The sequence below is a fragment of the Notamacropus eugenii genome, chromosome 1 (genome assembly GCF_028372415.1).
Source record: "Notamacropus eugenii isolate mMacEug1 chromosome 1, mMacEug1.pri_v2, whole genome shotgun sequence".
Taxonomy (NCBI): domain Eukaryota; kingdom Metazoa; phylum Chordata; class Mammalia; order Diprotodontia; family Macropodidae; genus Notamacropus; species Notamacropus eugenii.
The window spans coordinates 13,875,256-13,901,555 of record NC_092872.1 but is presented as its reverse complement, the minus strand read 5'-3'; the positions used below and the strand labels follow the sequence as shown (position 1 = coordinate 13,901,555).

The following is a 26,300-nucleotide window of genomic DNA, read 5'->3' as shown; positions in this document are numbered from 1 at the left end:
AGATTATAATGCAATAAAAATTATATGTGATAAAAGACCATGGAAAGATAGACCAAAAACTAATTGGAAACTAAATAATCTAATCCTAAAGAATGAGTGGGTTAAACAACAAATCATAGAAACAATCAACAAGTTCTGTCTCATTTCTCCTGTTTTTAGTTTCAGGTGCTGGTCATTGACTGGCTTCCAGCAATTGTGAGACTTTCTTTGGTGGACTACAGTTGGTAGGTGTACAGTTTACTAGTGGACTTATGTCAACATCACCTTGTTCAATTGCTCCTCAATTTCCAAAGGCCTCCTTTAAACTTGATATGTCCTTTAAAAAATTTCCAGTCCCCTTATGACCCTTACATTTTATTTGAAGGGGAGAGGAATTGGGTGAGGGCCAGCATTGCCATCCATGAGAATGATGGAGCCAGGTGTGCAGACTTGGCTGCCAGTCTTAGCTTTTCCCTGGCTTATCAAGTTAAGCGGCTGGTTCACTGTGCCTCACTATTCTTTGAAAGATTACCCCACCTCAGGATAGCTTGATGGAAGTCTATCCTGTGGGCTGTATGCAAGCTTTCCAGCATGTCGGTGTCCTCTATGATTCCAGACATTCCTAAAGACTTGCTAGAGTAACCCTGAGATGGTTTGAGGCCTCACTCTGCTATGACTTCGGAGTAAGGTTATAGAAATCTCAGATATTACAGGCTAGACTGGAAAAAGTAAATGTTTGTGTGAAAACCAAAGCCATGTCTAACTCATTTTGACTTCTCTGTTCTTTAGGTTTAGGCTTTGCATCAGCTTTGTGAAGGAGACAGAGGAGGAATACGGAGAATGGAGCCCTCTTCAAGATGCCATAGTCACCTCTTGGACTTTAGAGCCATTAATGATACTTAATAAACCTAATTTTTGCAAAAATACTGCTCTCTCAGTTTCATTTCTGCTCTAGAGTGTCAAGATTGTGATCATTGCTGTTAACATTTGTGGCATGGAGTGGGGTCAGAGCCAATAAATCATGGGCAGTGGGGTAGGGAGGTGTTATATAATAGGTTCCCAACTTCCAAGCTTTTGAAGATCCAGAGGTCAGAAGTAAGCCCTGAGGATACATTATAGGAAGGTAGATTTCTGTTCTGGAGCAGTAAGTATTGATCTCTGTATCTGGCAGATACAGTTCCTTTAAAGTTGAGGTTGCAACTTAACTAAATAGATGATATAAACAGTAAATTCAGGGAGGTGAGTTGAAGGGAACACATGGGGAAAAGGCCCTTTGGAAAAGGGGGAACTGTAGATGAGCTTGGAAATGGCCCAGCATACGCTAGTCATCTTGGTCTTTGAGAGGGAGAAATGGATAATTGGCAAAGTGTGAAGGACCTTGAATGCCAAATGACTTGGCCACAGGGAGTGGGCTTTTTGAACAAAATAGTGGTAGCCACTCCTATGCTTTAGAAATACCAGTTTGTTGTTTGGTGAGACAATCTAGTATTTATTAAGTACTGTATTCCTGGTGCTGGCATCCAAAGATACCAGTCTCTCCCTTCGAGGACCTAATGTTTTACCAGAGGAGATGATGTACTAACAAAAATGTAGAGTTATAGGAGGGGATCATGAGAGAAGGGCAGCAGGGAGACCAATCAGGCTTTGTCACTGATCCATTTGGGGGATGAGGAGACTGAGCTGACTAAGTATGGTGATTGGCTGGTATCAAGGGATGGATAATGGGAAGGTTTGTCGTCTCAGATTCGGGCATGGGAGTGACAGGAGGTCACATAATCTTAATTCCTTCATTTAAGAAGTGAGGAATGGGCACACCCAAGTTGTGATATAACCTTAGGTCACAGGTGGTAGATGGTAAAGCTGGGATTTGAGGTTGCTCCTTCCCCCATGGAATGAAAAATGTATCTACACAAAGACCTGCTCTCCTATCTACCAGCTTTCAACCCTGCACATGGAAGTTACTTCACCTGTGGGACTCAATTTTCATAAGATTTAGTTGGAAAGAACCTTAGAAATCTAGTCCTACCTCACTTGAAAAAAGAAACCTATCTAAAGAGAAGAGACCCAGGGGCACACCAATTCAGTGGAAGGCTCCAAACCCAAATTCTTGGACTGAATTTTTTTGAGTACTTCCCTATAAAATGCTACTTCATAAGAATTTGGGGAATCAAAATGTAAAGAAGTTTAAAACTAAACTACTTGCTGCCCATAGACATTTAGGGCACCCCTAGGATATGACAAATTGAATCACTGAAGTAGAAATAACAGCTGGGATTTTCAATTCCATGGGTTGGAACCTTAGGGCAAAGTTATAATAGAATTTCCAGGCCCTACAGTAAGAATGATTTGGGGGTGGGGAGGAGTGTGCCTTCCCCTGAGCTGAAATTTGGCCTAAGAGATCATGTAATTTGAAACTGGCTGCTTCCATAACTCATTTCACTTTTGAATGGACAAGTAGTTTTGCCTTCTTAAAACAAACCTCTCAGTTTTAACTTGGTCTTCTTTGGTATCAGTTCTCAATCTGCTTCTCTGTAATTTCTTCCCTTCATCCTTCTTCCTATCTAGCCCCTCAAATGAAGGTAGCCATGATACAATGGAAAGTACCAGTCTGAGAGTCGAAAGCCCCACCTCTGATCATTCCCTAAAATAAGGGAGTTGTACTGCTGGGCCTCTGAGGTCACTTCCAGGTCAAAATCTATGATCTAAATTCCAGATTGTTTAATTGGGTGTCATTTAGGTCTCTGTTATCCAGCCCGGTTCACCAACAAGGCTAAGTGCTGGGAACTAGCTAGGAGAGAAAGCTTGGCTATTTCCTCTCTGGAGAATTTTTGACGTCTAATTTCGTTGTTCAGTTGTTTCAGTCGCATCCGACCCTTGGTGACTCCACTTGGGGCTTTCTTGGCAAAGATGCTGAACTCCTTTGCCATTTGCTTCTCCAGTTCATTTTACAGATGAGGAAACTGAAGCAAACAGGGTTAAATGACTTGCCCAGGGTCACACAGGTAGTAAGTGTCTGAGGCCAGATTTGAGCCCATGAAGATTCCAAGACCAGCGCTCTATCAGTGACGCCTGATAGGTTGGCACTATTTTTCCCTTTGGTTATGTCTCTCTTTGAGATAAAAACAACAATAATATCGATAATTTCCCTCAATTCTTTCACTGGTAAGTGCAATTTCACTGTGATGGCTTCTCTCAGAAGTCCCTTCCTTCTTGGCCTAGCTGACATGCCCCTTCCTCCGTGAAGTCCTCCCTGAAAGTCCTTCTCCCTTCCTCCTCACAGTATAATCTATCCTTTCTTCTATTTTCCGTAGACCTCTACAGGTCTTTCAGTCTTGGTCGTACCAGTTGCTACACCTCTAAAATGAGGTTGGTGATCTCTAAGTTTCCTTCCATCCCTAAATCCTCCCTAAGGCCCCTCCACACTAGATCCTGAACTCCCACCTTGCAGGGTCTGAGTCTTATCTGTTCTTGTATTCAGCACCAAACACAGGACTACATACATATTAGGTGCTTTCAGTAACATTTTGTTGAATTAAACTTGATATGTCCTAAGTTGCAATGCACATTTCCCTGGAAAGAGTGATTGCTGAGATCCTTATCATTCATTTTAACTTTTATATGGAGTTTATATCCTTTGGACTGAGGCAAGGAGGGAGACAGCATTAGGATTTGGGTGCCTGATAGGGGGAGGGGGGAAAAGATGCAGAAAAGGGGAGAGTCCAGGGGTGCTCAAAACAAATCTTTTTTTTCCCTTTACAGTTTGGAGGTGACCAGCTCTGCTCAAAGCTGAGGGTTAGAATTTTTAGTAACTCAGACTTTGGGAGCTATTCCTCTCAGTTCTTGGTCTTCTCTGGGTGTTGGGCTTTGTCCAAGAGGAAGTAGGTTTGGGGTGTGGGGGAATTTATCTTTGCTCTCTGTAGTGTCTTATCCTACACAAATCACTTAATTTCTGATCATCAGTTTTCTCAACTGTAAAATGGAGAGAATAGTAACCTTATTACCTTCTCCCCCTTGGCTCTTACGAGGAAACTCTTTGTAAACCTTAAATGGGAGCTATTATTACCATCTCTGTAGCTTTTGGGGCTTCCTATAGCCTGGGTTTGGCATGGGACCTCCAGGGAATCTTTGTGAATACCACCAGCAGAGGGCATGAGGGAGGAGGCCCCTACCATAAGAAGATGCTGACAAGAACCTTAGAGATGCTGCAGGGGTGGGGAACCTGCAGCCTCAAGGCCATACTTGGTCTTCTAGGTCCTTGGATACAGTCTTTTGACCAAGTCCAAGTTTCACAGAACAAATTCTTTTATTAAGGGAATTTGTTCTTTGATGTTTGGATTCAAAGGACAGCACTTGAGGACCTAGAAGGCCACATGTGACCTGGAGGCCTGAGGTTGTCCACCCCTGGATCCAATGTCATTTCATACATGAGGAAACCGTGACCTAAAGAGATGTACCCAAGACCACATGGATAGTAGGTGACAGAAGTGCAATTCGAACACAGGTCCTCTGGTGGCAAAGCCAATGCTCTTAGTCAATTAATGCTCCCTATGTGCCAGGCATTGTGTTAGGAATCAAAGAACAGCAAAAGAGAGTCCCTCCTCTCAAGGAACTCACAGTCTAATGAGGGAGAAAACATGCAAGCAACACGTAGACAGAGTGACATGGAAACAATAAAGAGAAGGAGGGATCAGGAAAGTCTTCAAGCTTATTCTATGGCTTCTCTGCACATCATCTAGTCAGCCTCGCTCCTTTTGCAGATGAAGGCAACAAGAAAGGCAGAGGAAGTAACTTACCCAACGTCATAGAGTTGGTATCATCAGGATTTGAACTCAGGACCTTTGGATGCAAATCCAGTGATGATTGCACTATCTCATATTGAGTTCAGCACACCACACATTTACTGTGGGCCCAAAACTATCTAGATGCTATGGACAGATAAGAAGTATGACAGAGACAAGAAGCTTTAAAGTATGTAAAACAAGTATTTATTAACTCTATAGTTAGTTAATACTACTTTCTGGGCCTCAGTTTCCTCACCTGTAAAATACTGTTAGATTAGATGAGTTCTGGGGCAGCTAGATGGCAAAGTGGATAGAGTGCTGGGTCTGGAGTCAGGAAGACGTGTCTCCCAGCTCTAACACTCGAGGATTCTGAGTTCAGTACCAGAAGAGATGTGGAGGGAAAGGGCAGTGTTCAGTATGGTTCAATGGGAAGAGACATGGATTTGGAATCAAGATATCTGGGTTCAAATCCTTGCTCTGTCACTTACTACCTCTGGGACCTTGGATCCTCCTCTCTGAGTCTCAGTTTCCATTCCTTTAAAAATGAGCAATTGGACTAAATGACTTCTAACGTTCTTTAAGATATGAGCCTATGATCTCTGACCCTAAGGGCCATGGTCAGGATTTCAGAGAAGGGAGAGATTCCTAATGGGCAGGTGTGACCAGGGAAGGCTTCTTGGAAGAGGTGAGAGCTGAAGAGGGCAAGATTCAGATAGATGAAGGCCCTATCCTTACTCTAGGAGAAGAAACAGGAAATCAAATCAAAGAGAGGATGACATTTCTTGTGGAAGCCTAAGTAATCACTGCTAACTGGGAGAGGCTCCCCTCCATGAACCGTTAGACACACCCTCTCAGAGGGGAAGAAGGAAGTAGGGGTCACATCACCTCAGGATGGGGGTGGGGGGAGCCCTGCAAGTGGTGAGAACAGGAACCTCCCAGAGCCCAAACCCACTTCCTATTGCACTCTTCAGTGGTGGCAAGAAGGGAGAACTGAGTTTGTGACAGAGTAGATGTGGCTGACCAGGCTTCCAACTCCATTGAGAACAGCTGCCTTTCCACACCAGCATAGCAGCTACGTGTCTGCCTGCCTGAGGGAGTCATTCTCCCCACTGAAGGTCCCACCTTTATTGCAGTAAGGTTTGGGAGAGGTCTGCCAGCTGCTCTCCACGGCCCCACCTCCCAACACCCAGCACTTAGTCCATCTATCATGGAAGAAGAGGAAGGTCCAGAGTTTGGCAAACCGGACTTTGTTCTACTAGACCAGGTGACCATGGAGGACTTCATGGACAATCTGAAAAGGAGGTAAGAATCAAGAGGACCTTAGTTTTAATCCTGTCTCAGACATGTTCTAGCTGTATGACCCTGGGCGAGTCACTTAACCTCTGTTTGCCTCAGTTTCCTCATCTGTAAGATGGGGATGGTAATAGCAGCAAGTACAAGGGTTATTGTGAGCTAACACTTTGTAAGACACTTTGCAATAATTATTTGTAAAATAATAATAAATAATAATAGTTATTATTATTATTAACACCTGGACACAGGAAGAGTTCCTGGGCTCTCTGTGTACCTGAAGTTCAAGGGGTTGGGATGGTTGAACTTCTAGGATGTGACATAATGTAATAACTGGGGATCACACCCATCAGTGGTTGAGAGTAGCTGAAGATGATGGCCACCTATATAACATATAGCTGTCCACACACTGGTACTGAGTGTGGAGGTACTGAGACCTCCAGGCATCTCCTCATTCCTTCTCTCCCCTGTCCTCATCACCCTCCCCTCAGGATTAGTGGTTCCCTTCTCTTTTCAATGACTTCCAGTCATTGGCTTTTCAGGCAGAAAGGAGGGAGCCTTAGAGTTTAACATTAGTCTGAGTCTCCCTACTCATCTCAATCCACCAGTCACTTCACTTTGGCTTTTCCCTCGTAATCATCATGGGTCTTTCCCAGACTCAGTCTGGGCTTTTCTCATATTTAACATGGGTTTTCCCTACTACCCACTCCCACTCCCTTTTCTTTTCAATATATTATATGGATCTTCAGCACTCTCCAAACCCCACCCCCTTACTCAACATGGACCTGTCTCCCAGCATAATGCCATGGGGGCAGAGAGAAGGGGAATGTTGGATTTGGAACCAGATAATCTGGACTGGGCCATTTTCAGCACATGTGTGACTGAACAAGTCATTCAACTTCACTAGACCTCAGGTTCTTCATCTGTAAAATCAGGACCACGGACTGGATCGCCTCTAAGGTCTCCGCCATCTCTATGCCAAACACCAATTCTAGGGTGCTAGTCTTACATTTTTTCCACACAGTAGGGCAGCAGGGGAGGCAGCCCTACCCTTTCTACTCCTCTGGCTGTGTCACACCCAGGCTTCTGAACAGGAAACAATTAGGCCCTGAGCCCATGCCCCTCCCTTTGAACCAGTCCTCTTGGGTCTCTCTTTACTCACTTTATTTCTTTCCTCCCCTCCTCCTTCCCTGTACAGGTCAGTCCCTTTCCCCTCTTTCAAGTGTCAATCCCATCTAGGATTTTAAGATGCAGAACAGCAAAAAATACCAAAACAAAAGCCGAAAAACCCTCATAAATCATCTAGTCCACATCCTCCATTTATTAGGAAGCTGAAACTCTAATAGAGAGATGGAATTGATTAAGGCCACAAAGCAAGTTGGTGACTCTTGGGATTGTTCTCCATATTTATATAAAAGAATAGGATTTGGGGCTGGAAGAGACCTTAAAAGTCATTTAGAACAACACCTTCAATTTTCAAATGAAGAAATTGATTTACTAAGAGGAAAAATATCTTGACCCAAGTCATATAGATAGAAAACTGGTCAGAGTCCAGATTCTTTGATTCTGATGGCCCCCTTACTAGTTAAGTTGCATAGGGTTATTCCAGGGATTGTCAACCTAAGGAACACATAGAAAAGGAACACAACCCATTCCTGGGAACCTCTCCCTCTCTGAGGCAGCTGAAGCTGGAGTCAGATTCTATTGGCTCTCCATCACTCTCCCTACCCAATCCACTTCCAGATCTTGTCACTTCTTCCTCTACATCCCCCTAATCCATCACCTCTCTCCACACAGCCAACACATCTAGTTCAAGCTTTCATCACTTCTGGCCTGGGCAATGGACAATAGCTTCTTTGTTGGTCTCTCTACTTCAAGACTCCACTCCAATCCATCCTGCAAAGTGATTTTCTTAAAGTATGGGTCTGACTATGATATTTCCCCTCCCCTTCCTATAAATAAACTACAGTGGTTCCCTATTACCTCTAGAATAAAATGATAACTCTTCTGCTTGTCATGTAAAGTCCTTCACAATGCTACCTTTTCAACCTTATTATACATTACTACACACACACACACATACACACACACACACACACACACTTTATGGTTCAGTCAAATCAGCCTTTTTATTATTCCTCATTCACAACATTCCATTTCTCATCACCATGTCTTTTTAAGGTCTGCCCCACATTCCTGGAAGGCATTCCTTCCTCACCTATACCTCTTATTCCCTTTACGACTCAAATACAACCTTTTATATATATCCTCTCTGGATTCCCCCAATTGACAGAGTCCCTTGACAAAATTGTCTTGTATCTATTTTGCATATATAGTCAGCCCTCAACATTTGAGCATTTTATTTTTGAAACTTCAAGCATTTGCATGATCTTATTTTCATGTTGGTCACCGAAGATGTTCCCAGCTATGTGTCGTAGGGGAAAAAGAAAGAGGTGGATTGCGCACAAGTTTGTGGAATGGCTGGTATCCTATGAGGTACTTCACTTGTCTTGTTCATTCTACCGTTGTAAAGAGCTCTCGTCCATTCATTGCATGTTTTCATTGTTTGCCTTTAAAACTCAAGTTTTATGTTGCATTTACGCCCCCAAATCATGATCCGAGTCCTCTGGGCTCTTAGGTGATCAGCAGTTTAGTGATTAAAATCCCAACATCCCTTGGTTTTCAGAGCATGGCCAAGGTAGAGAGAGTTACAGCAGTGTAGTATTCAATACAATCCCCTCACTCTGCCATCTGACACAATGGAAGGTAAAATTCATGTTAAAACATGTTTTAGTTTTAAGAATTGCATTTGCTGTGCAATATTTATGGTATGGTAGATTTCATGTCTTATGAAAAGTAAATTATATCTGAAATAAATGGGTTTTTTATTGAGATGTTAACACAAAAGATCACAGAATTCTAGGGAATTACTAGCAAGAAAAAACGTTTTGCATGTTAACAATTTTATTTTGTGCTCTGCATTTTATGGGTTATTCCATGGTTAATGTATTAGGAAAAGTGCTTATTATCAGAATTATTGCTTTGCTATAAAGAATTATGTGAAGAAAAATTTATTTTCATCAATCTCTAGCAAAAGGTTACAGCTTTTGGTGGTTGCTGGACCTAAACTCCCATTTCCTGTAAGTTCAATGTATTAGCATTCACATTTTTCCTCTTCATGATGTTTTCTAGAAATGTTACCCCCAGGAAAGTTGAAGATTGACTGTGCCTCCCGTACAATATCTCCTTCTATAGAATACAAGGTCCTTGAGGGCAGGGATAATTTTATTTTTATATCCATACTACCTAGCACATGCCTGGCACTTAGTAGGTGCTTAGTAAATGCTTGTTGATTGATTGAGTGATATGCCCCTTGGTGCCCACAGGTTTGAAAAAGGCCGGATCTACACATATATTGGTGAGGTGGTAGTATCAGTGAACCCTTACCGGGAGCTGCCCCTGTATGGGCCAGAGGTGATTGCCAGGTACCAAGGACGAGAACTCTACGAGCGGCCCCCCCACCTCTATGCCGTGGCTGATGCTGCCCATAAGGCCATGAAGCGCAGGGCCAAGGACACCTGCATTGTCATCTCAGGTCAACCTTGACATCCCTACCTATTTCTCCTTCTTCCTTCCCTAAGGACCCACCCCCTTTCCCAGAAACCTGTCCCTTTTCCCATTCCCAGAGAGACTTTCTCCTATTTTGTGCCTTGTGATTGCTTAAACTCCAACTCTTCTTCACTTCCTTGCTCAGTGTGAGGAGTCAGGAGGCTGTTTGAGCCTGTTTGGCACTTTGGCCCCTAGTCCCAGGGACCTGCTCCCTCCATGTCTCACTGTAACTGGAGCCGGGACTCTGCCCTAGAAGGCCATAGGGATCTTAGCCAGGTGGGTGGGTGCAGTCTCATTGTTCTATCCATCCATTCTGTCCATTCTATCTGTCCATCCTCCAGGGGAGAGTGGGGCAGGCAAGACAGAAGCCAGCAAGCACATCATGCAATACATTGCAGCCATCACCAACCCCAGTCAGAGGGCAGAGGTGGAGAGGTAAGATCATGAAGTGGGAACGAGAGGACTGGGCACAGAGGAGAAGGAGAAAAGCCCAGGCTCTGCCCCTGGGGATGGGCTGCTTACTTGGCCTCTCTTGAGGCCCAGAGTCCTCATCCTCAAAATGAAAGGACTGGACTATTTGATGTCTAAATTAGGACTGAAGCATTCTCAGCTCCATATTCCCAAGCCACTTCCAACTGACATTCTATTTTCTACATTCTATGATTCCTCCCAAGAGTAAAATGCTACGATCTAACATCCCTTTGTATTCTAGTACATTCTCACATCCCTTCTATCTCTGACCTTTCATGTTTTAAGGGTTCTTTTTGCACTATTATTTTATGTTCTGCATTCTGAGGACCTTTCTAGTGATAAGAGTCTGTCCTAGAGTTTCATTCAGCTTTAACTTAGCAATTTAGAATTGGGTCCAAGCTGTGGAGGAGAAAAGAGATACCCCATTCATTCTCCTCCAATACCAGATCCAGAAGTTGTGTGATGTGGCACAGTATGATGAGGTGGGGGATGCTAGAAACATCCTTGAACTCATAGTCAGGAGACCCATCCCCTTCCCATCCTTCCTTGGGCTATAACCAACTCTGTGAAAGCTTGAGTAAGTCTCTCTGGTCTGTTATCTAACCTGTAAAATGCTGATCCTTGACAAGCTATATGACAACATAAAAATGTGAGTTCTTAGGCATATGTCCATGTTGTCTTCCCCTTAAGAAGGTAAGTTCCATGATGAGGGGAGGAACTCTGTTTCACTCTTGCCTTTGTAACACTAGTGCCTAGCACATAGTAGTCACTTAATGCTTGCTTCCTTGTTTAATTGTCCAGTCATCAAGTTCAACAAAAATCATTTACTAAATTGCTTATTTTATTATTTATTAAGTTGCTATTTATTATTTATTAAATGGCTTATATTATTTTATTAAATTTATTAAATTGCTATTCCTAGTTCAACCCTCTGCCAAGTATTATAGAGACAAGAGAAGACATAGTTTTTTCATTTTAGAAGCTTTCATTCTGGCTAGATAGAGGCTGACTAGAGAGCAGTGTAGGATACTAAAGAATTAAATGTTACATTGCATGGTAGGATACAACGATAGGATGACCCAGTAGCTGACATTTCTAAAGTTTTCTCCCTACAACCACACAATGACGTTGATGGTGCAAACTTTCTACCCCCATTTTATAGATGTGGCAACTGAGGTCAAAATGAATCACTACCTAATAATTGTTAGATTAGGGATATTTTGGTCTGGCCTTCTGACTCCAAGTCCAGTGCTTTTTTCACTACTGGGTGGTATAAAAGAACAGGGAAAGGAGAGTTTGGTGTGGATTGGAATGGTCAGGGAAGGTTTAAACGAAGAGGGGAGACTTGGTCGTGAGATCTGTCTTTTTGAGATATGACAGAACACTTGTGAAACCTGGCGTGGTGAGAAGAGCATTGGACTTGGAGTCAGGAAACCTGAGTTTTTAAAGTTACGATTATTAGAAGCTGTGTGATATTGACTGAGTCATTTCAACTTTCTGAATCTCAGTTTCATCACCTGTAAAATGGAGGTAATAATTGTCCCACTACCTGCCACATGGAGGGCAGCCCTTTTGTAAACTTTAAAGTGTTATAGAAACTAGAGTTGTTGTTACCTGAGTGGAAGCTGATGATCTGTTGTTTTGCTTTAGTCTCATGGAGACAGGCCAGCATGACAAGGGTCAAATGCTGAGTCATACCCTGGCTTCCTGAGGCCCTTTCCACCATAACAATCATCTCTTCTGTGCCTTTCCCACCTTTATCCCCTAAAAAAAGGGTCAAGGATGTGTTGCTCAAATCAACATGTGTGCTAGAGGCCTTTGGCAATGCCCGCACCAACCGCAACCACAACTCCAGCCGATTTGGCAAGTACATGGACATCAACTTTGACTTCAAGGGAGACCCAGTAGGGGGCCACATCCACAGCTACCTCTTGGAGAAGGTAGGCCAACTGAATGAACGCGGGGAAGGAGGGGAGAGGAAAAGGGCATTATCTCACCTGGCTCCTTGTCAGTCTGGAGACATCTCTATGTGATAGAAGAATCTCTACCTTAGAAGACAGTAAGAAGACCCAGCTTCTAGTCCCAGCTCTCTCCTTGACTCACTCTATGACCTTGGACATTTGACTTCTCTGGGCCTCAACTGACTCATGTATAAAATGAGGACAGCAACCTTTTGCTTGCTCTGTGGATCCAATCCTATGCTAGGCTCTGTGGTAGAAACAAAACAAGTCCCATTCACTTTAGGATCTTATCTGATCCTCATAACAGCTCTAGGAGGTAGTTGCTATTATTTTTCCCAGATGAGGAAACTGAGACAAACAGATATTAAGTGACTTGCTCTGAGTCACACAGTCGGTAAGTATCTGAGGATGAATTGGAACTCAGGTCTTCTGACTCCAGGCCTAGGCTTCCTCTGAGCAGCATGTGGCAGCACTGTATCATGTGATCAGTTAGTAGATGTTTATTAAGCACTTATTATGTTCCAGATGTTATGCAAGGTGGGTGAGGGGAAGATTAGGAGAGATTAGGATTTAAGGCAGAAATTGGGACCTTACTGGCAAGTAAGAGGATGGGACCCATGCACAAGTATCTAAGGTACAAAATTACATACGCATTAGGGACTAAGAGAGATCCATTGTGAGGTCCACCATTGCTGATCAGGTGGATCAGGGAAGGCTTCCCGGAGAAGGCATCCTTTAAACCAGAACTTGAAGGAAGAAGCTGAACCCTGGATGACATCTTGAAGTCCCAATCAGCTTTGAGATATGAAATAGTTTTTGCAAGCCTGTCACGTGCCCAGCTGTGTGTTTTAGGCTTTGTAGGGGAAATAAAGAGGTTCATGGAATGCTAGAATCTTAAGAGTTGGAAGGATATTTCATCCCAACTGTGCTTCAGTTCTTATCCTCTAATCGCTTATGGCCTAGCCAGAGAGAAGGTTTATAAACAGGGGAAGCAACCAAAGACCTATAAAATCTTAAATTGTCTGGTAGAGATGGGGTCCCATTCCTGAAGTGCCCTCCCTTCCCGCCTTTCAAGGCAGATTCCACTATTCATTCTTCCTCATCCTCCTGGTAACAATCTTACCTCTCAGACCTCACCCAGAACTTTGCTTTGTACCTCTTCATGAACTTACTGCTCAGCGTTAGGCTTTATCAAGATTGGGGGTGTTGTCTTATCTCTACAAACTTTGTGACTTCAGTAACTGTGTTTTAGCTGAACTTTGTATTTCCTCTCTCCATGGTGCTTTGTATACAACTTATGTTTAATAAAGGTTATGAGAAAGTGAATCACCCAATCAATTGAGAAAAATGGATCAGATGACATCCAAGTTTAAGTACTGTGAAACTCTGAAAAAATGAATGAGGGAGGGAATGAATGAATGAAGTAGAAATTCAGTTGGGTCTTGAGTAACTAGTAGGCATTGCACTGGCAGAATATTCCAGGCAAAGTGAAGAAAGGCTGGGGTTGTGGGTGGGGAAGGGAGAGTTGGAGCTTCACAGACCCCTTATCCCTTCTTTCTTATCTCCCTTCAGTCTAGAGTTCTTAAGCAGCATTCTGGGGAGAGGAATTTCCACTCATTCTACCAGGTAAGGGATGGGGCAGACCAAGGGGCTGGAATTGGATCAATGGTTCCCAGGTGGGAACTCAAGGGTGAAGCAAGTCACTCAAAATTTCTTGTCCTCACATCCCCCAACTCTAAAACAAGAGAACTGAAATAGGTGATCTTTAAGGTCCTTTGATCTGTAAAATGGGTTGGTGGTGGCGACCAGATGACCCCCAGATTCCATTTTAGCTCTAAATCTGTAATCTTATGATTACATGGGTTAAGGGGAAAATGAGGGAGGCCTTGGCTTAAGCTTTGGTGAGAACTGTTGATAAAAAGTTTGAGGGGGAAGAATTAGGTCACTGGGGACCAGAAAGTTCTTGACTGGGATACCCCTAGAAGTCTAGAGAAGACATGTTGAGTCAGATCTAGAAACTTTGTGGGCCTCCGCCTCCCCTCTCCATATCTCTGACCTTCAACTCAGTGACTGGGGAGAGACGGGAAGTACCAGAGCCCCACCCCTGTAGCTCTGTCAGTCAGACCTGGGGAAATCTAGAAGGAAGCACCCTCCCTCACCCCTTCCCTCCTTATCCCCACCCCCTCATACTCTCCCCTTATCATTCTTATGCTCATTGGATGGTGTGGGCCTATGGGCCAGGTATGTGACAGGTATCGTGCCTTATATAGGACTATGCAACTCCATCTGTGTGCCCATGTTTGAGTGAGTGTCTTGGTTTGTGTGTAACAGTATGTGCCTATGTGCAAGCAGATGCATGAGGTGCCTTGATCCTCCCAGGTTGTGGGAAGTTTGCATGTGAATACATGAGAATGTGTCATGTGACTTTCCCTTAGCACCCCTTTGGGAGTTGCCTCTGGCACACAGCAGAGAGGGTTAGGATTGGTTGAGGTGGGGCAGGTGGTTGCCAGATGCTGATGGCCCCCTTTTTTCCCCAACTTCCCTTTCCCTTTTTTTCCCTCCCTCCAGCTGCTGAGAGGAGCCACGGATGATCAGCTCCAGACTCTGAACTTGCAGAGGGACCCAGCCTTATACACCTTTACCCAGCAAGGGGCAGGGCTCAGCGTGAGTACTGAGGGAAGAGAAGGTTAGAAACAACTCACTACATCCTCAAACAGAACAGGACACGGATGGATGACCCCTGGTAGTAACCCAGACTTCACTAGTTTTTAGCAGCTGAAAGAGTTCTGAATAATTACATTCTGGTCTGACTGTGTGACCTTGGTCATATCATGTAAACTTTCTGAGTATTAACTTCTACACTTATGAAATAGGGATAATAATGCTAATATTAATGAAGAGGGATAATGTACTTCCTATCTTTTATAGTTATGAGGAAGGTCCTTTATTAAGCACCATAGAGATAAAATTTAATATATAATTTATTCTTGGAAAGAAACTTCTTGGTGTCTAGTCTTTGCTTTTCCAGGGAGCCCATATAGTCTTCAGGGAATTCCTCCTTCCTCTTGGGAAACCCTGAAGTCCACTTCCCCTTAGCCTGGGGAACTCCTCTAATCTGGTCTAACTGAGGCTGGGGAAGCCCAGGGAGAAGGAATCTTCTCTACTCCAAGTTCAGCTGTGTGACCAGGGTCACTGAAGAAAAAGTTGAGGATAGGGGTCAGTAGAACCAGCTTCACATCTTACCCTACCCTCTTCTCCAGTCCTCAGATAGCGATGAGGCCAACTACCGGGCTGTGGTCCAGGCCATGAAGGTTATTGGCTTCAGCCCTGATGAGGTGGACTGTGTGCACCGTATCCTCGCAGCCATCTTGCACTTGGTAAGCAGTGGGAGGTGAAACATACCTCCTTATGTAAGGAGGGAAGGGGCAAGGAGGGGGGTGTGCTTCCTTCTGGATTTCCCCAGGTCTGGCTGATAGAACAGCAGGGGTGGGGCTGTGGCACTCCGTGTCTCTCATGAGTCAATGGATATTAAGTCAGAGGGATGAAGTAGGGAGGTGGAAGTAAGGTAGGGAGAGTTCTGGTCTCTGGTTAACAAAGGCGGGGCAATGGTTGTTGAGGCCAACTCCAGGCAGAGAAAAGATCACCTTTTATTCTTCTGTATGTCTCTGTTTTCCTTTTATGATCCTGTTACATACCACCCCCCTCCTTATCCCTGACCCCAGCCTGGTCTTTAGCTATTATCTAGCCTCATTTTGTTCAATGAACCCTGGGTTTGGAGATATAAAGAAAGTGATGAGGAAAAGGGAAAGGATAGTGGTGAGAAGAGGAACCAGGGAATCTGACAATTAGTCACTGAGATTTCCCAAGAGTCCCCTTCTACATAAATCTAAGCCTCTCAAGTCAAGGCTACATAGATGTTAACACTTCATTTCAGCAAAGTTTGATTTAAGAGGTGGGACAGGGTAGTAGATAGAACCTGCCTCAAAATCAGTCCCACCTGGGCTTGGGCAAATGTTACTCTGGGAAAGTCAATAAGTTCATGCTCTGGGCAACTTTCTAAGACAGTAGGTTTCAGAATTTTATTGGTAGAAGGAATGTCCTTATCTGTGAGCTCCCTGTACCAATGTCACCAGCCCTATCCCTTTTACGGAAGACCTACCGCAAACAATCCTCTGCTAGGCACTGGGGTGAATACAAGCCTCCTTCTCTCTCTTGAAGTTCACAATTCAGTAAAGAGATAGACACAAACACTGCCAACCATCTTACACAATGTTACATGATAAGTTCCTCTGATAGACAATTGAAGTACTCTGAGATCTGAGGAGGAAGTTGTTATGGATTGGCTCTGGAGTGGGGAGGGCTTCCTGGAGGAGGTGGCACCTTGAGCTGGGTTTTACAGGAGGGACAGGAGAAATTCAGCAGGTGGAGAGGCAGAGGGGGGCAAAGTAAGAGAAAGGATAGAGCGTTTCAGGAAAGTGTAGGGCATGAATGGGGAGGAGAAAGAGGGCAGACAATAGCTTAGATGTTTACGGCCTAGTATTAGACTTCTAGACATTTGGATTTGGATTTGTAGAGGCAAAATACAAAACAATAGAAGAAATACATGTTAAAATGAGGGGTATAGGCAGTAAGTGTTATAGGAGTTAAAGGGTGTTTTAGTGGAAAGTGTCCTGGATTTAGAAAACCTAAGTGTGAATCCTGGTTCTGCATCTGTGTACCCTTAGGCAAGTCCCTTAATTACTCTTGGTCTCAGTTTCCCTATCTGTAAAATGGGAGGGGATTGGATTAGATGGCCTCTAAGGTCCCTTGAAGTTTTAAACCTATGACTTCTTTTTACATCAAAAAATTTGACAATTTATTTGATATTCCACACTTGTGGATCCCACCACCACTATCTTCACCTCCACAAAGGAGAGTGGGGTGGCGTGTGGGAAACCTATGATCTGATCAAAAGGAAGATCAAGGAGGGAGGGGGCAGTACTGTGAATAGAGGTGACACAGCAGAAGGGTTTAGGGAAGATGGAGAAGAGACAGCTATGCCTAGAGGAGAGCTGGGGAGAGCAGAAAGATGCAAGTTGAGGCTAGACCAAGGTACTCCATGAATACCAAGTATAGAAGCATAAATTCCACTCAATTTTATGGTCATTCAGTCTTGTTTGACTCTTGGTGACCCCATTTGGGGTTTTCTTGGCAAGGATACTGGAGTGATTTGCCATTTCCTTCTCCAGCCCATTTTACAGATGGGGAAATTGAGGCAAATAGGTTTAAGTGACTTGCCCAAGGTCATACAGCTAATAAGTGCCTGATGCCAGATTTGAATTAAGGAAGATGATGAATCTTCCTGACTTCAGATTGGCACTTTATCCATTGTGCCATCTAGCTGTCTCCCATTCAATTTATCACGTATTTATTGAGTACCTACTATGTTCCAGGCATTGTGCTAAGAGTCAGGGATACAAACACACAAATGTCCATAAGGAGCTGCAATTCTACTTTGAACATTCTGGGGTCCCACATGGGCTCTAAGTACAAGTGGGGGGATTCTTTGGTTGCCAGGGCAATATTCAGTTTGTGGAGACCGAGTCGGGATTGGAGGTGGCAGAGAAGATGCTGGTGGACCATGTGGCAAGACTGACAGCCACACCTCCGGAGCTGGTGATGCGTTCCCTCCTGTCTCGAACTGTGGCCTCTGGGGGCCGGGAGCTCATTGAGAAGGGCCATAGTGCCCCTGAGGCTCAATATGCTCGTGATGCCTGTGCCAAGGTACCTAGGGAAAGCAGTTTTGAGAGTCCCTCGGAAACCCTGTGATGCCCTCTCTCTAGCTGTCTCCCAACCTCATTCTCTGCCCCAGTCAGACTAAATTATCTCTAAACTTTCCTTCAGTTCTAACATTCTATGTGCTAAGTTCTAAGTTCTCTTCAGCTTTAGCAGCCTACATATATTCTAAGTCCCAGGTTCTCCCCTCAGTTCTGACATTTTGAGTTCTAAGGGCCCTTCTAACATTACAGCTTCTATTCAGTCTTTAATTTCATAGTCCCCAGTTGGGTGCCCTCCTGGGCAAGCACCTTTTTCCTGATCCTAAAGATAACACCAACACTTTCCCTACAATGTTTCAGCACCCTCATTGTTCCCCAGCATCGCTCTATTCCAAGTCTTTGCTTGACTTCAGTCTGGGTTAGGGTCCTCACTTATGCTATATACACCATCCCCCTAGAAAACAGAACTCCCTCATTGGTATAAAGTGTCAGCTTCTCTAGTCCAGGGAGGGAATCACTTTGGAAGTCCACCTGTGCCCAGCCTCTGAGAATGCTCAGAAATGAGAGAGCAGTCTTTCCACCCTGGACCCTCTGCAGGCAATATATGAACGGCTGTTTGGCTGGATTGTGGGGCGCATCAACGACGTGATGGAGGCACGAGGTCGGGATCCCCGGCGAGATGGCAAGGACACCGTCATTGGGGTGTTGGACATCTATGGCTTTGAGATCTTCCCTGATAATAGGTAACCTCTACTATCCAATTCCTTAACATTGACCATCCCTCCCATCTCTCCATCTCTTCAATGTTACCTATCTCACAAACATTCCCCAAGACCAGACCAACATCTCCCCCATCTCGTCAATGTCTTGTCTTGCAATTCTAGATCTACTTGAATTCAGGCAGATAGATAGATACCTGGGGGTTTCATTGCCAAAGAGAATGTTTGCTTTCTTTCAACTGGGAGAGTTAGGGATGGTATGTGGTTGTCTTAGGAATTTGGCGGAGCCCTTGTCTCTCCCCTACAGTGGATAGGAGTATATTTTAGCTGTTCAGAAATGCTAGAGTAGGCAAATGGGAGGAGGAAGGGGAGAACTCAGGGAGCCTAGAGTGAGTGGACAATGCTGAACCCCAAGGAATGACTCTAATGGTGGGGTTTCTTGAAAGGGATATTTTGGAAAGAACTTTCCAAGTCCTTCCCATCCATGACACCATGTAGACACTTGCCTCCTTTGTTAAGGGAGATGACAACTATTTAATGGACATATAGCAACTGATACCTCATGATGTTTTGTCCCCCGCTAATGCCTGCCAACAATTAACCAGCTTTGAGCAATTCTGCATCAACTACTGCAATGAGAAACTCCAGCAGCTGTTCATCCAACTTATCTTGAAGCAGGAGCAGGAGGAATATCAGCGAGAGGGCATAACCTGGCAGAATGTGAGTGCCCAGCTGGGGCAGGGTAGAACACACAGCTGTGAATGGGATGAGGGACAGGGTGCAGAAGGTGGAGAGACTGGGAGTGCCCATTCAATCATTGGATCACTCCTGAACATAGTCAAATACAAACATCATAGTGTGGTGGAAAGATGACTAGGCTTGTAGACAAAAGATACCACTTCAAACCCTGCGTATGTCCTTGGGCAAATCCCTCCTTCCTACTGAGTCTCAATTCTGTCCAATGAGATTGTAATCCTTGCACCCTCTACCTCACAGGATTGATGAGAAGAAAGCTCTTGTAAATTTTAAATCCCCTTTGCTTGCACTATACATTTGCTAGCATTGTCATGGGGTGGGGCAAAGGAGCTTCACTGGGGAGGAGAAGCAGTTTTGGGGATTGAACGGTGTGCCCATGTCCAGTCTCTTGAAGGCGCAGGGGATTAAGGGACTTTCCCAAGGTCTACGGGGAGCAGAGCTAAGACTCAGACCCAATTTTTCTGAGTGTGCATTCAGTCAAACCATCACACGCTTTCTATCACACTATGCTCTCAATTTGGAGTGCAGCTGTCCAGGAAGACTTCCTGGTAGAGACAGCATGAGGGTGGTTAGGCCTAGAAGAACAGTCAGGATTCTGTGGATATCCAGGAAGGATGTGGGAAGGCAGGAGAAGCTAGGATTGACCAAGGTGGGTTTGGGAAATGGCCTATCCTCAGCTTGGCTGGAGAGGAGGGCTTGTGTGGGGGTATAGTGGGAGCCAAGGCTGCAGAGGCAGCTTGGGTCCAGATTTTGGAGGAGCTTGAATGCCAGAATCAGGAAGCTGGATTGATTTTCTTCTCCCTTTCCTTGTCTCTCAACCCCAGATTGAGTATTTCAACAATTCAGCCATCGTGGAGTTGGTAGAGCGGCCCCATCGAGGCGTGTTAGCCATACTGGATGAGGCCTGTTGCACTGTTGGCACTGTGACAGACCGTCTATTCCTTCAGAGCCTGGACACCCACCACCGACACCACCCCCACTACACCAGCCGCCAGGTATCTCTCCTCTGATTTCCTCATTCCTGTCTGGTCCAGCTGTACCAGCAACGTTCTCCCCTTACCCTGGCTGTCCATGCCAAGGATACTACCTTCACTTCCCTCCCCTTCCCATATCCCAAGCAGCACACAGTGCCCAAGTAGCAGAGCAGAAGGACCCTAAGCCTGGAAGTCTGGACACCTTGGTTTAATCTTGGCTATACTCTTAACTCACTAAATTGAATTCAGTTCATTTGTGTATCAAGTCAGGGGGGCAGCTAGGTGGCACACTGAATAGAGTGCCAGCCTGAAGTTAGGAAATCTCAGTTAAAAATTGGGTTCAAATCTGGTCTCAGATTGTGACACTCAGCTGTGTGACACTGGACAACTCACTTAATCCTGTTTGCCTCAGTGTCCTTATCTGTAAAACGAGCTGGAGAAGGAAATGGAAAACCACTCCACTCTCTTTGACCCCCCCCAAAAAAACCTCAAGTGGGTTTACCAAGAGTCAGACATGATTGAAACTAGCAAACAATATAACCTCAAGAGAATGAATGAAGCACTTATTAAGTACCTAGTTACAACAAATGAATGATTTATTCAACACTTATTAAGTGCAAAGTGTTACCCTGGGGAAGTTATTTGTCATGGAAATCATATGATGTTATATTTGAAAACAGCCTTAGCAGTTATCCCTCATTTTGCTGATAAGGAAATGCACGTGGGAAAGGCATTGGACTTTGGAGTCAGAGGAGCTGGATCCCACTGCCTGCCCTGCTTCTTACTCCCTGTGCGATTTTGAACGATTGATCTCTAAGACCTGTCTAGTTAAAGTGACTTGCCTGTGGCAGGAGGTAGGATTCAAACCAAGGTCCTCTGGTTCTCAATCTGTTCACTGGATTCTTTCTCGGGACCTCAGGTTCCTCCTCTATTAGATGAAAAGTTTCTCTAGATTCTCTAAATTCCCTGTGTCTCTCCCAGTCCGGGAGTGTTGGAGCCAGCTTGAGAACTGGTTATTAAAATGTTCAGTATAAACTTTTACATCCAAGAAATCAGCAAAGGCCACACAAACCAGGGCTTTGGTTATTGTTTGGTTGATTACGCAGACTTCAGAAAGTGATGGAAAGAGCATTAATAATATAGACTAAATTTAAAAGTGCATCACACATGTATTTTTGAGAGCCAGTTGTTAAATATTTGCTAGTACCCTCCCACTTTTACCCCTGCCTGTCTGTCCTATCTTGCCTTTGTCCTGCCAAAAAAAAAAAAAGAGTAAAAGCCCAAGTCTGATTCCCACCATATAGATATTCTCACTGTGCTATCAGTAAACAGCCTTACGGTATAGCCCTTCAGTGAATCCCCAGCATGATCTACTAGATAGGTCCTGAAGCTGGGAGTCAGGATACCTGGGGTTAATTTCAGCTCCTTTCTGTTGCTCTTCAGTCATTTCAATCATGTCCAACTTTTTGTGATCCTGTTTGGGGTTTTCTTGGCAGAGATACTGGAATGGTTTGCCATTTCCTTCTCCTACTCATTTTACAGATGAGGAAACTGAGGCAAACACTTACGTGACTTGCCCAGGGTCACATAGCTAGTTAGTACCTGAGGCTGGATTTGAAGTCAGACCTTCCTAGCTCCAGGCCACTCAATGCACCTAGCTGCCTTTCTAAAGAAAACATTCATAGTAAATACAAGGTAATAAGGGTAGGGGAGAAAGACTCTAATGACTGGGGAGATCAAGAAAGATGCCTCTCAAACTTCACCTTGAAGCGGGCTCTCATGCATGGCACGATGGGAAAAGTGATAGTTCTGAAGGTAGAAGTGTGATTGTGACATTTCCTGAATGAGTCCCTCAACCTGTCCAAGCCTCAGTTTCCTCATCTGTAAAAGGAAGAAGTTAGACTGGCTGTTGCCCTCTGAGGTATCTTCCAGCTCTAGAGCCATAATCTCACAGGTTTTTAAGAAGTGGAGGCAAAGAGGGTTCGCACTCCAGGTTAATGGAACGTTCCTTATTCATTTCCCCATCACCTCCACTTCCTTTACCTCCTCCACCTCCCCTACTTTGATCCTTCCCACTGTCCTGATCTCTAACCCTTCCTTGTCTCTGCAGCTCTCTCCCACAGACAAGACCATGGAGTTTGGCAGAGATTTCCGCATTAAACATTATGCTGGGGATGTCACGTAAGGACTATTTTACCAAGCCTCTAACCTGAAGGAACCTTTAAGCTAGAGGGGAAGAATTGGGTGACATCTAAAGGAACAGCAACTTAAATGAATATGTGCATGTGTGTGGGTGTTTTGTTTTTTTTTTAGGAGGGAGACAATCAGTGTTAAGTGACTTGCCCAGAGTCACACAGTTAACAAGTGTCTGAGGGCAGATTTGAATTCAGGCCCTCCTGACTCCAGGGCCTGTGCCACCCAGCTATCTGTCATATCTAATTTTTAGATCAAGTACAGACTCAACTGGGAAGAATAATCAATTTTGACTAAGATGGAATTTAATAGAGGTAAATATAAAGTGTTCCATTTAGATAAAAAGAATCAGCTTCACAGATATAAGATAAGGGAGTCACAGCTAGACATCAGTTCATCTGAAAAAGATCTGAGAGGATTAGTGGAACACAAGCTAATTGGGAATCAGTCCAGAAAGCCACTAAGCTCTTAGGCTGCATTATGTACTGTGTCCTGGTCAGACCACATCTGAAATATGTGTTTAGTTCTGTAAACCATATTTTAGGGAAGATATTGATAAGATGGAGAATGTCCAGGGTTTGGCAACTAGAATTCAAGAAGGTCCTTGAATTCATGCCTGTAATGCCAATGTGATACCCAACGAATTTGCATATGTATTCCCAGGGTTTGTTCACAAAATATAATAAACTCTCCTCCTCCAAGACAAAACCAAAATGTTTATTTGGACCATTGCTATTGGGATACCAAAAGGCGAGATTTAGTAAGGTACTCATCACCAATCCAGGGAGGAAAGACATGCAAACAGGTTCCCCTAGGCAAGTTCTTCCCTTTACCTGTTTCTCTCTGCCTGCTGCTCTCTCTGCCCACACCTTTCCCTCCAAGCAATACAATCTATACTCTTTCCATCAAAGACTAGGCACTTTATTGACTTAATACTGAGAAGCTTTGAAATCAACACTTAATTGGAAAGGTGTGGATATCGCTGTGGCCTCAGGGCTCCATCTGAGGCCTATTAATGGTCTGGGAAGATCTTATATCCTGTTAACCTTACAATGATCTATGAGCTTCACTGGATAGGTGCTTTTAGCCTGGAGAAGACTTAGAGGGGGCAGCTGTTTGAAGGAGTGTCAGGTAGAGGACAGAATAAACCTGACCTGCTTGACTCTAGAAAGCACTAGAGGTGAAAATGGCAAAGAGGAAAATTTTGGCTCTTTATTAAAAAAAAATTTCCTAAAATTTGAGCTATCCTGAAGTGGAATATGCTGCCCAGGAAGATGGTGAGCCCCTTCTCCCTAGAGATCTTTGTGCAAAAACTGTTGACCTAACTGTAAAGCATGCTGTGGAGGTGATTCTTGGGTATGGGCTGGATGGGGTGGTCTTTGAGGTCCCTTCCAACTTGGAAATTTTGTAACATAAAACTCTACTCAATAAATAGGACAGATAAGCTGCATTTAGTTCCACATTAAGGGAGAGAGAGAAAGCTGGGATGGTAGAAGTGGGGGAGTATGTGAGTGTGTTTGTATATATGTGTGTGTGTGTGTGTGTGTGTGTGTGTGTGTGAGCAAGCACACAAGAGAGTCAGAGACTGAAAGGGAGGGCTGGAGGGAGAGGGAGGAGAGAGACAGAGACAGTGCGTAAGCATAGTTATGCCTGAGTCAAGAGAGAAGTAAATAAGATTAGAATGACCACAGAGACTAAAATAGAGACACAGGGAAATACAACAGCCTAGTAGACGGAGCGTTAGATTTGAATCCTGATGCTGTGTTTTTCTTCTTTGTGAATACCTTAAGACAAGTCAGTTTACCTCTCTCATTTTATTCACCTGTAAAACAGAGGGTCTTTGCCAAGAAAACTCCAAAAGGGGTCACAGAGAGTTGGATGTGACTAAACCAACTGAAAAACAACAAAAACAGAGGGTGAAAGAGTTGTACTAGATGGTCTCTGTGGTGAGAGACACAACAAAGGAAAAAAAGATGTTCCTTCTAGGTGAGGATGGTTTCCTAGATGGGTTGGAATTTGAACTGGGCCATGAAGGATGGGTAAGATTTGACTAAATGGAGAGGAGAAAAAGAGGAAATGGGTTGCAGTGAGTGTAGGAGAAGAGACAGAAGACTATTTCAAAATCCCTCACTTGACTAAATGTACTCTTGTTGTCAGACTCTTTGTGACCCCATTTGGGGTTTTCTTGGCACAGATATTGGTGTGACTTACCATTTCCTTCTCCAGCTCATTTTACAGATGAGGAAACTGAGGCAAACAGGGTTAAGTGACTTGCCTAGGGTCACACAGCTAGTAAGTGTCTAAGGCTAGATTTGAACTCAGGAAGCCTTCCTGACTGTAGGCCTGGCACTCTATCCACTGTGCCACCTCACTGCCCACTCCCTCCCTGTGTCTCTGATTGCCTCACAGCTGTGTTCCCTCTTCTCCATCAATCTCCAAACTTCTCACCCCTCTAGGTACTCTGTGGAGGGTTTCATTGACAAGAACAAAGATTCTCTTTTCCAGGACTTTAAAAGGCTCTTGTACAACAGGTGAGAGGTCTGGGAAAAGAGAGGGTGAGTTTTGACTGACCTGGTAGAGGGTTGGATAAAGGATAAATTACTGAGCTATGCTAGAGAGGGCAAGAGCTAGGGTGGAAGTTAAAGGCAGGGCAGAAGAATTCATAGAAGTGGGTGATGTTAAAACTGGAAGTGGACCATAGTCAAGCCCATTCATTTGACAGATGGAGAAACTGAGTTGCAGAAAGAGGAAGAGGCCAAAGTTGCCCAAGCTTATGTGGCAAGTTGGTAGCAGAGTTGGGACTAGAACCAAGGTTCTCCAGCAGTGTTGGGTAGGGTGTAAAAGAAACATTGACTTGGGGCCAAAAGATTTGGTTTCTGCTACTTACTAGCTGGGTGACCTTGGTCGAGTCTCTCTATCTCTTTGGTCCTGAGTTTGCTCATCTGGAAAATGAGAGGGTTTTACTAAATAATCTCTAAGGTTCCTTACAATTCCAACATTTTATGATTCAAATTTTAGTTCCTAGTCTTCTTTTTGAGCCAAAGGGATAGTGAAATAGTAGAGGAGGGCCCAAGGAGAGGGACTGGCATGGGCTGGCCTCTGGAATGAGGACTGAGAGTTCAAGTCTGGCACCTACAGCACAGACCTCACCCTTCAAGGCATGTGGCCTGATGGACAGCAGGACATCACTGAGGTCACCAAGCGTCCCCTGACTGCAGGAACACTCTTCAAGAACTCAATGGTGGCACTGGTGGAGAATCTAGCGTCCAAGGTATGGGTGCCCAATGGGGAGGGATGAGCCCCCACCTCCAGTTACCTCTGTCTGGCACAACTTGTGTTCCACCTCTCAGATTCCAGGGAGAAGGGATGGGGTTGGAGTTGGGGTTGGGGGCAGGGCAGAAGACTGGCATGAATGTACCAACCCATTACAGATCAAACAAACCTCCTCAGTAGTTTCTAGGGTAAAATAATTTTTTATTTATTTCTGCGTGCTTGGCGGATGAGGGATTAGGTAGAAAGTGTAGAGCAAATTTCATCATTTCCAAAAAAGAAAAAGAGAGAGAGAAAGTGGATGAAGCTTAGGTTAAACCACTCAATTTAGATTAGCTTGAGGTGGTTTTCTCTTTCAGATTTGGGGTCTCTGGCTGCAAGGATGAGGCTTCCTCTTTTCTGCTAAAGGCCAAGAGGTGAAGTAGGAATAAGACACTTTAGTAAGAGGAAAAATGGAGAGACCTTTGCACAGTAACTTAATAAGTGTTTATTAAGTACTTACTCTGTGTTGGTAGAGGGCATTCAGTGTTCCACATACAAG

General features: G+C 44.3%; 1 protein-coding gene and 1 non-coding gene across 3 annotated transcripts in view; both read left to right on the top strand.

The window, feature by feature from the left end:
• The first annotated feature begins 554 nt into the window (after window positions 1–554).
• Window positions 555–689, top strand: LOC140521864 (small nucleolar RNA SNORA9). Its single transcript, XR_011973143.1, has one exon. It is a non-coding gene; the product is annotated as a small nucleolar RNA SNORA9 (small nucleolar RNA).
• A 5,017-nt stretch (window positions 690–5,706) lies between these two features.
• The window catches only part of MYO1G (myosin IG), a 32,990-nt gene continuing 12,396 nt past the window's right edge, over window positions 5,707–26,300 (top strand). Inside the window, exons 1-14 of one of the 2 annotated variants that reach the window (XM_072654242.1) lie at window positions 5,713–6,062; window positions 9,437–9,645; window positions 10,001–10,094; window positions 11,905–12,070; window positions 13,664–13,717; window positions 14,660–14,755; window positions 15,352–15,468; window positions 17,648–17,854; window positions 18,445–18,590; window positions 19,172–19,286; window positions 20,147–20,317; window positions 22,407–22,477; window positions 24,946–25,020; window positions 25,628–25,760. In XM_072654242.1, coding sequence (XP_072510343.1) covers window positions 5,968–6,062; window positions 9,437–9,645; window positions 10,001–10,094; window positions 11,905–12,070; window positions 13,664–13,717; window positions 14,660–14,755; window positions 15,352–15,468; window positions 17,648–17,854; window positions 18,445–18,590; window positions 19,172–19,286; window positions 20,147–20,317; window positions 22,407–22,477; window positions 24,946–25,020; window positions 25,628–25,760 — 1,749 coding nt within the window. In that variant the 5' untranslated portion in view covers window positions 5,713–5,967. Of the gene's footprint in view, window positions 6,063–9,436; window positions 9,646–10,000; window positions 10,095–11,904; window positions 12,071–13,663; window positions 13,718–14,659; window positions 14,756–15,351; window positions 15,469–17,647; window positions 17,855–18,444; window positions 18,591–19,171; window positions 19,287–20,146; window positions 20,318–22,406; window positions 22,478–24,945; window positions 25,021–25,627; window positions 25,761–26,300 lie in introns of those variants that run through there. The other variant, XR_011977099.1, reaches the window with a different exon arrangement.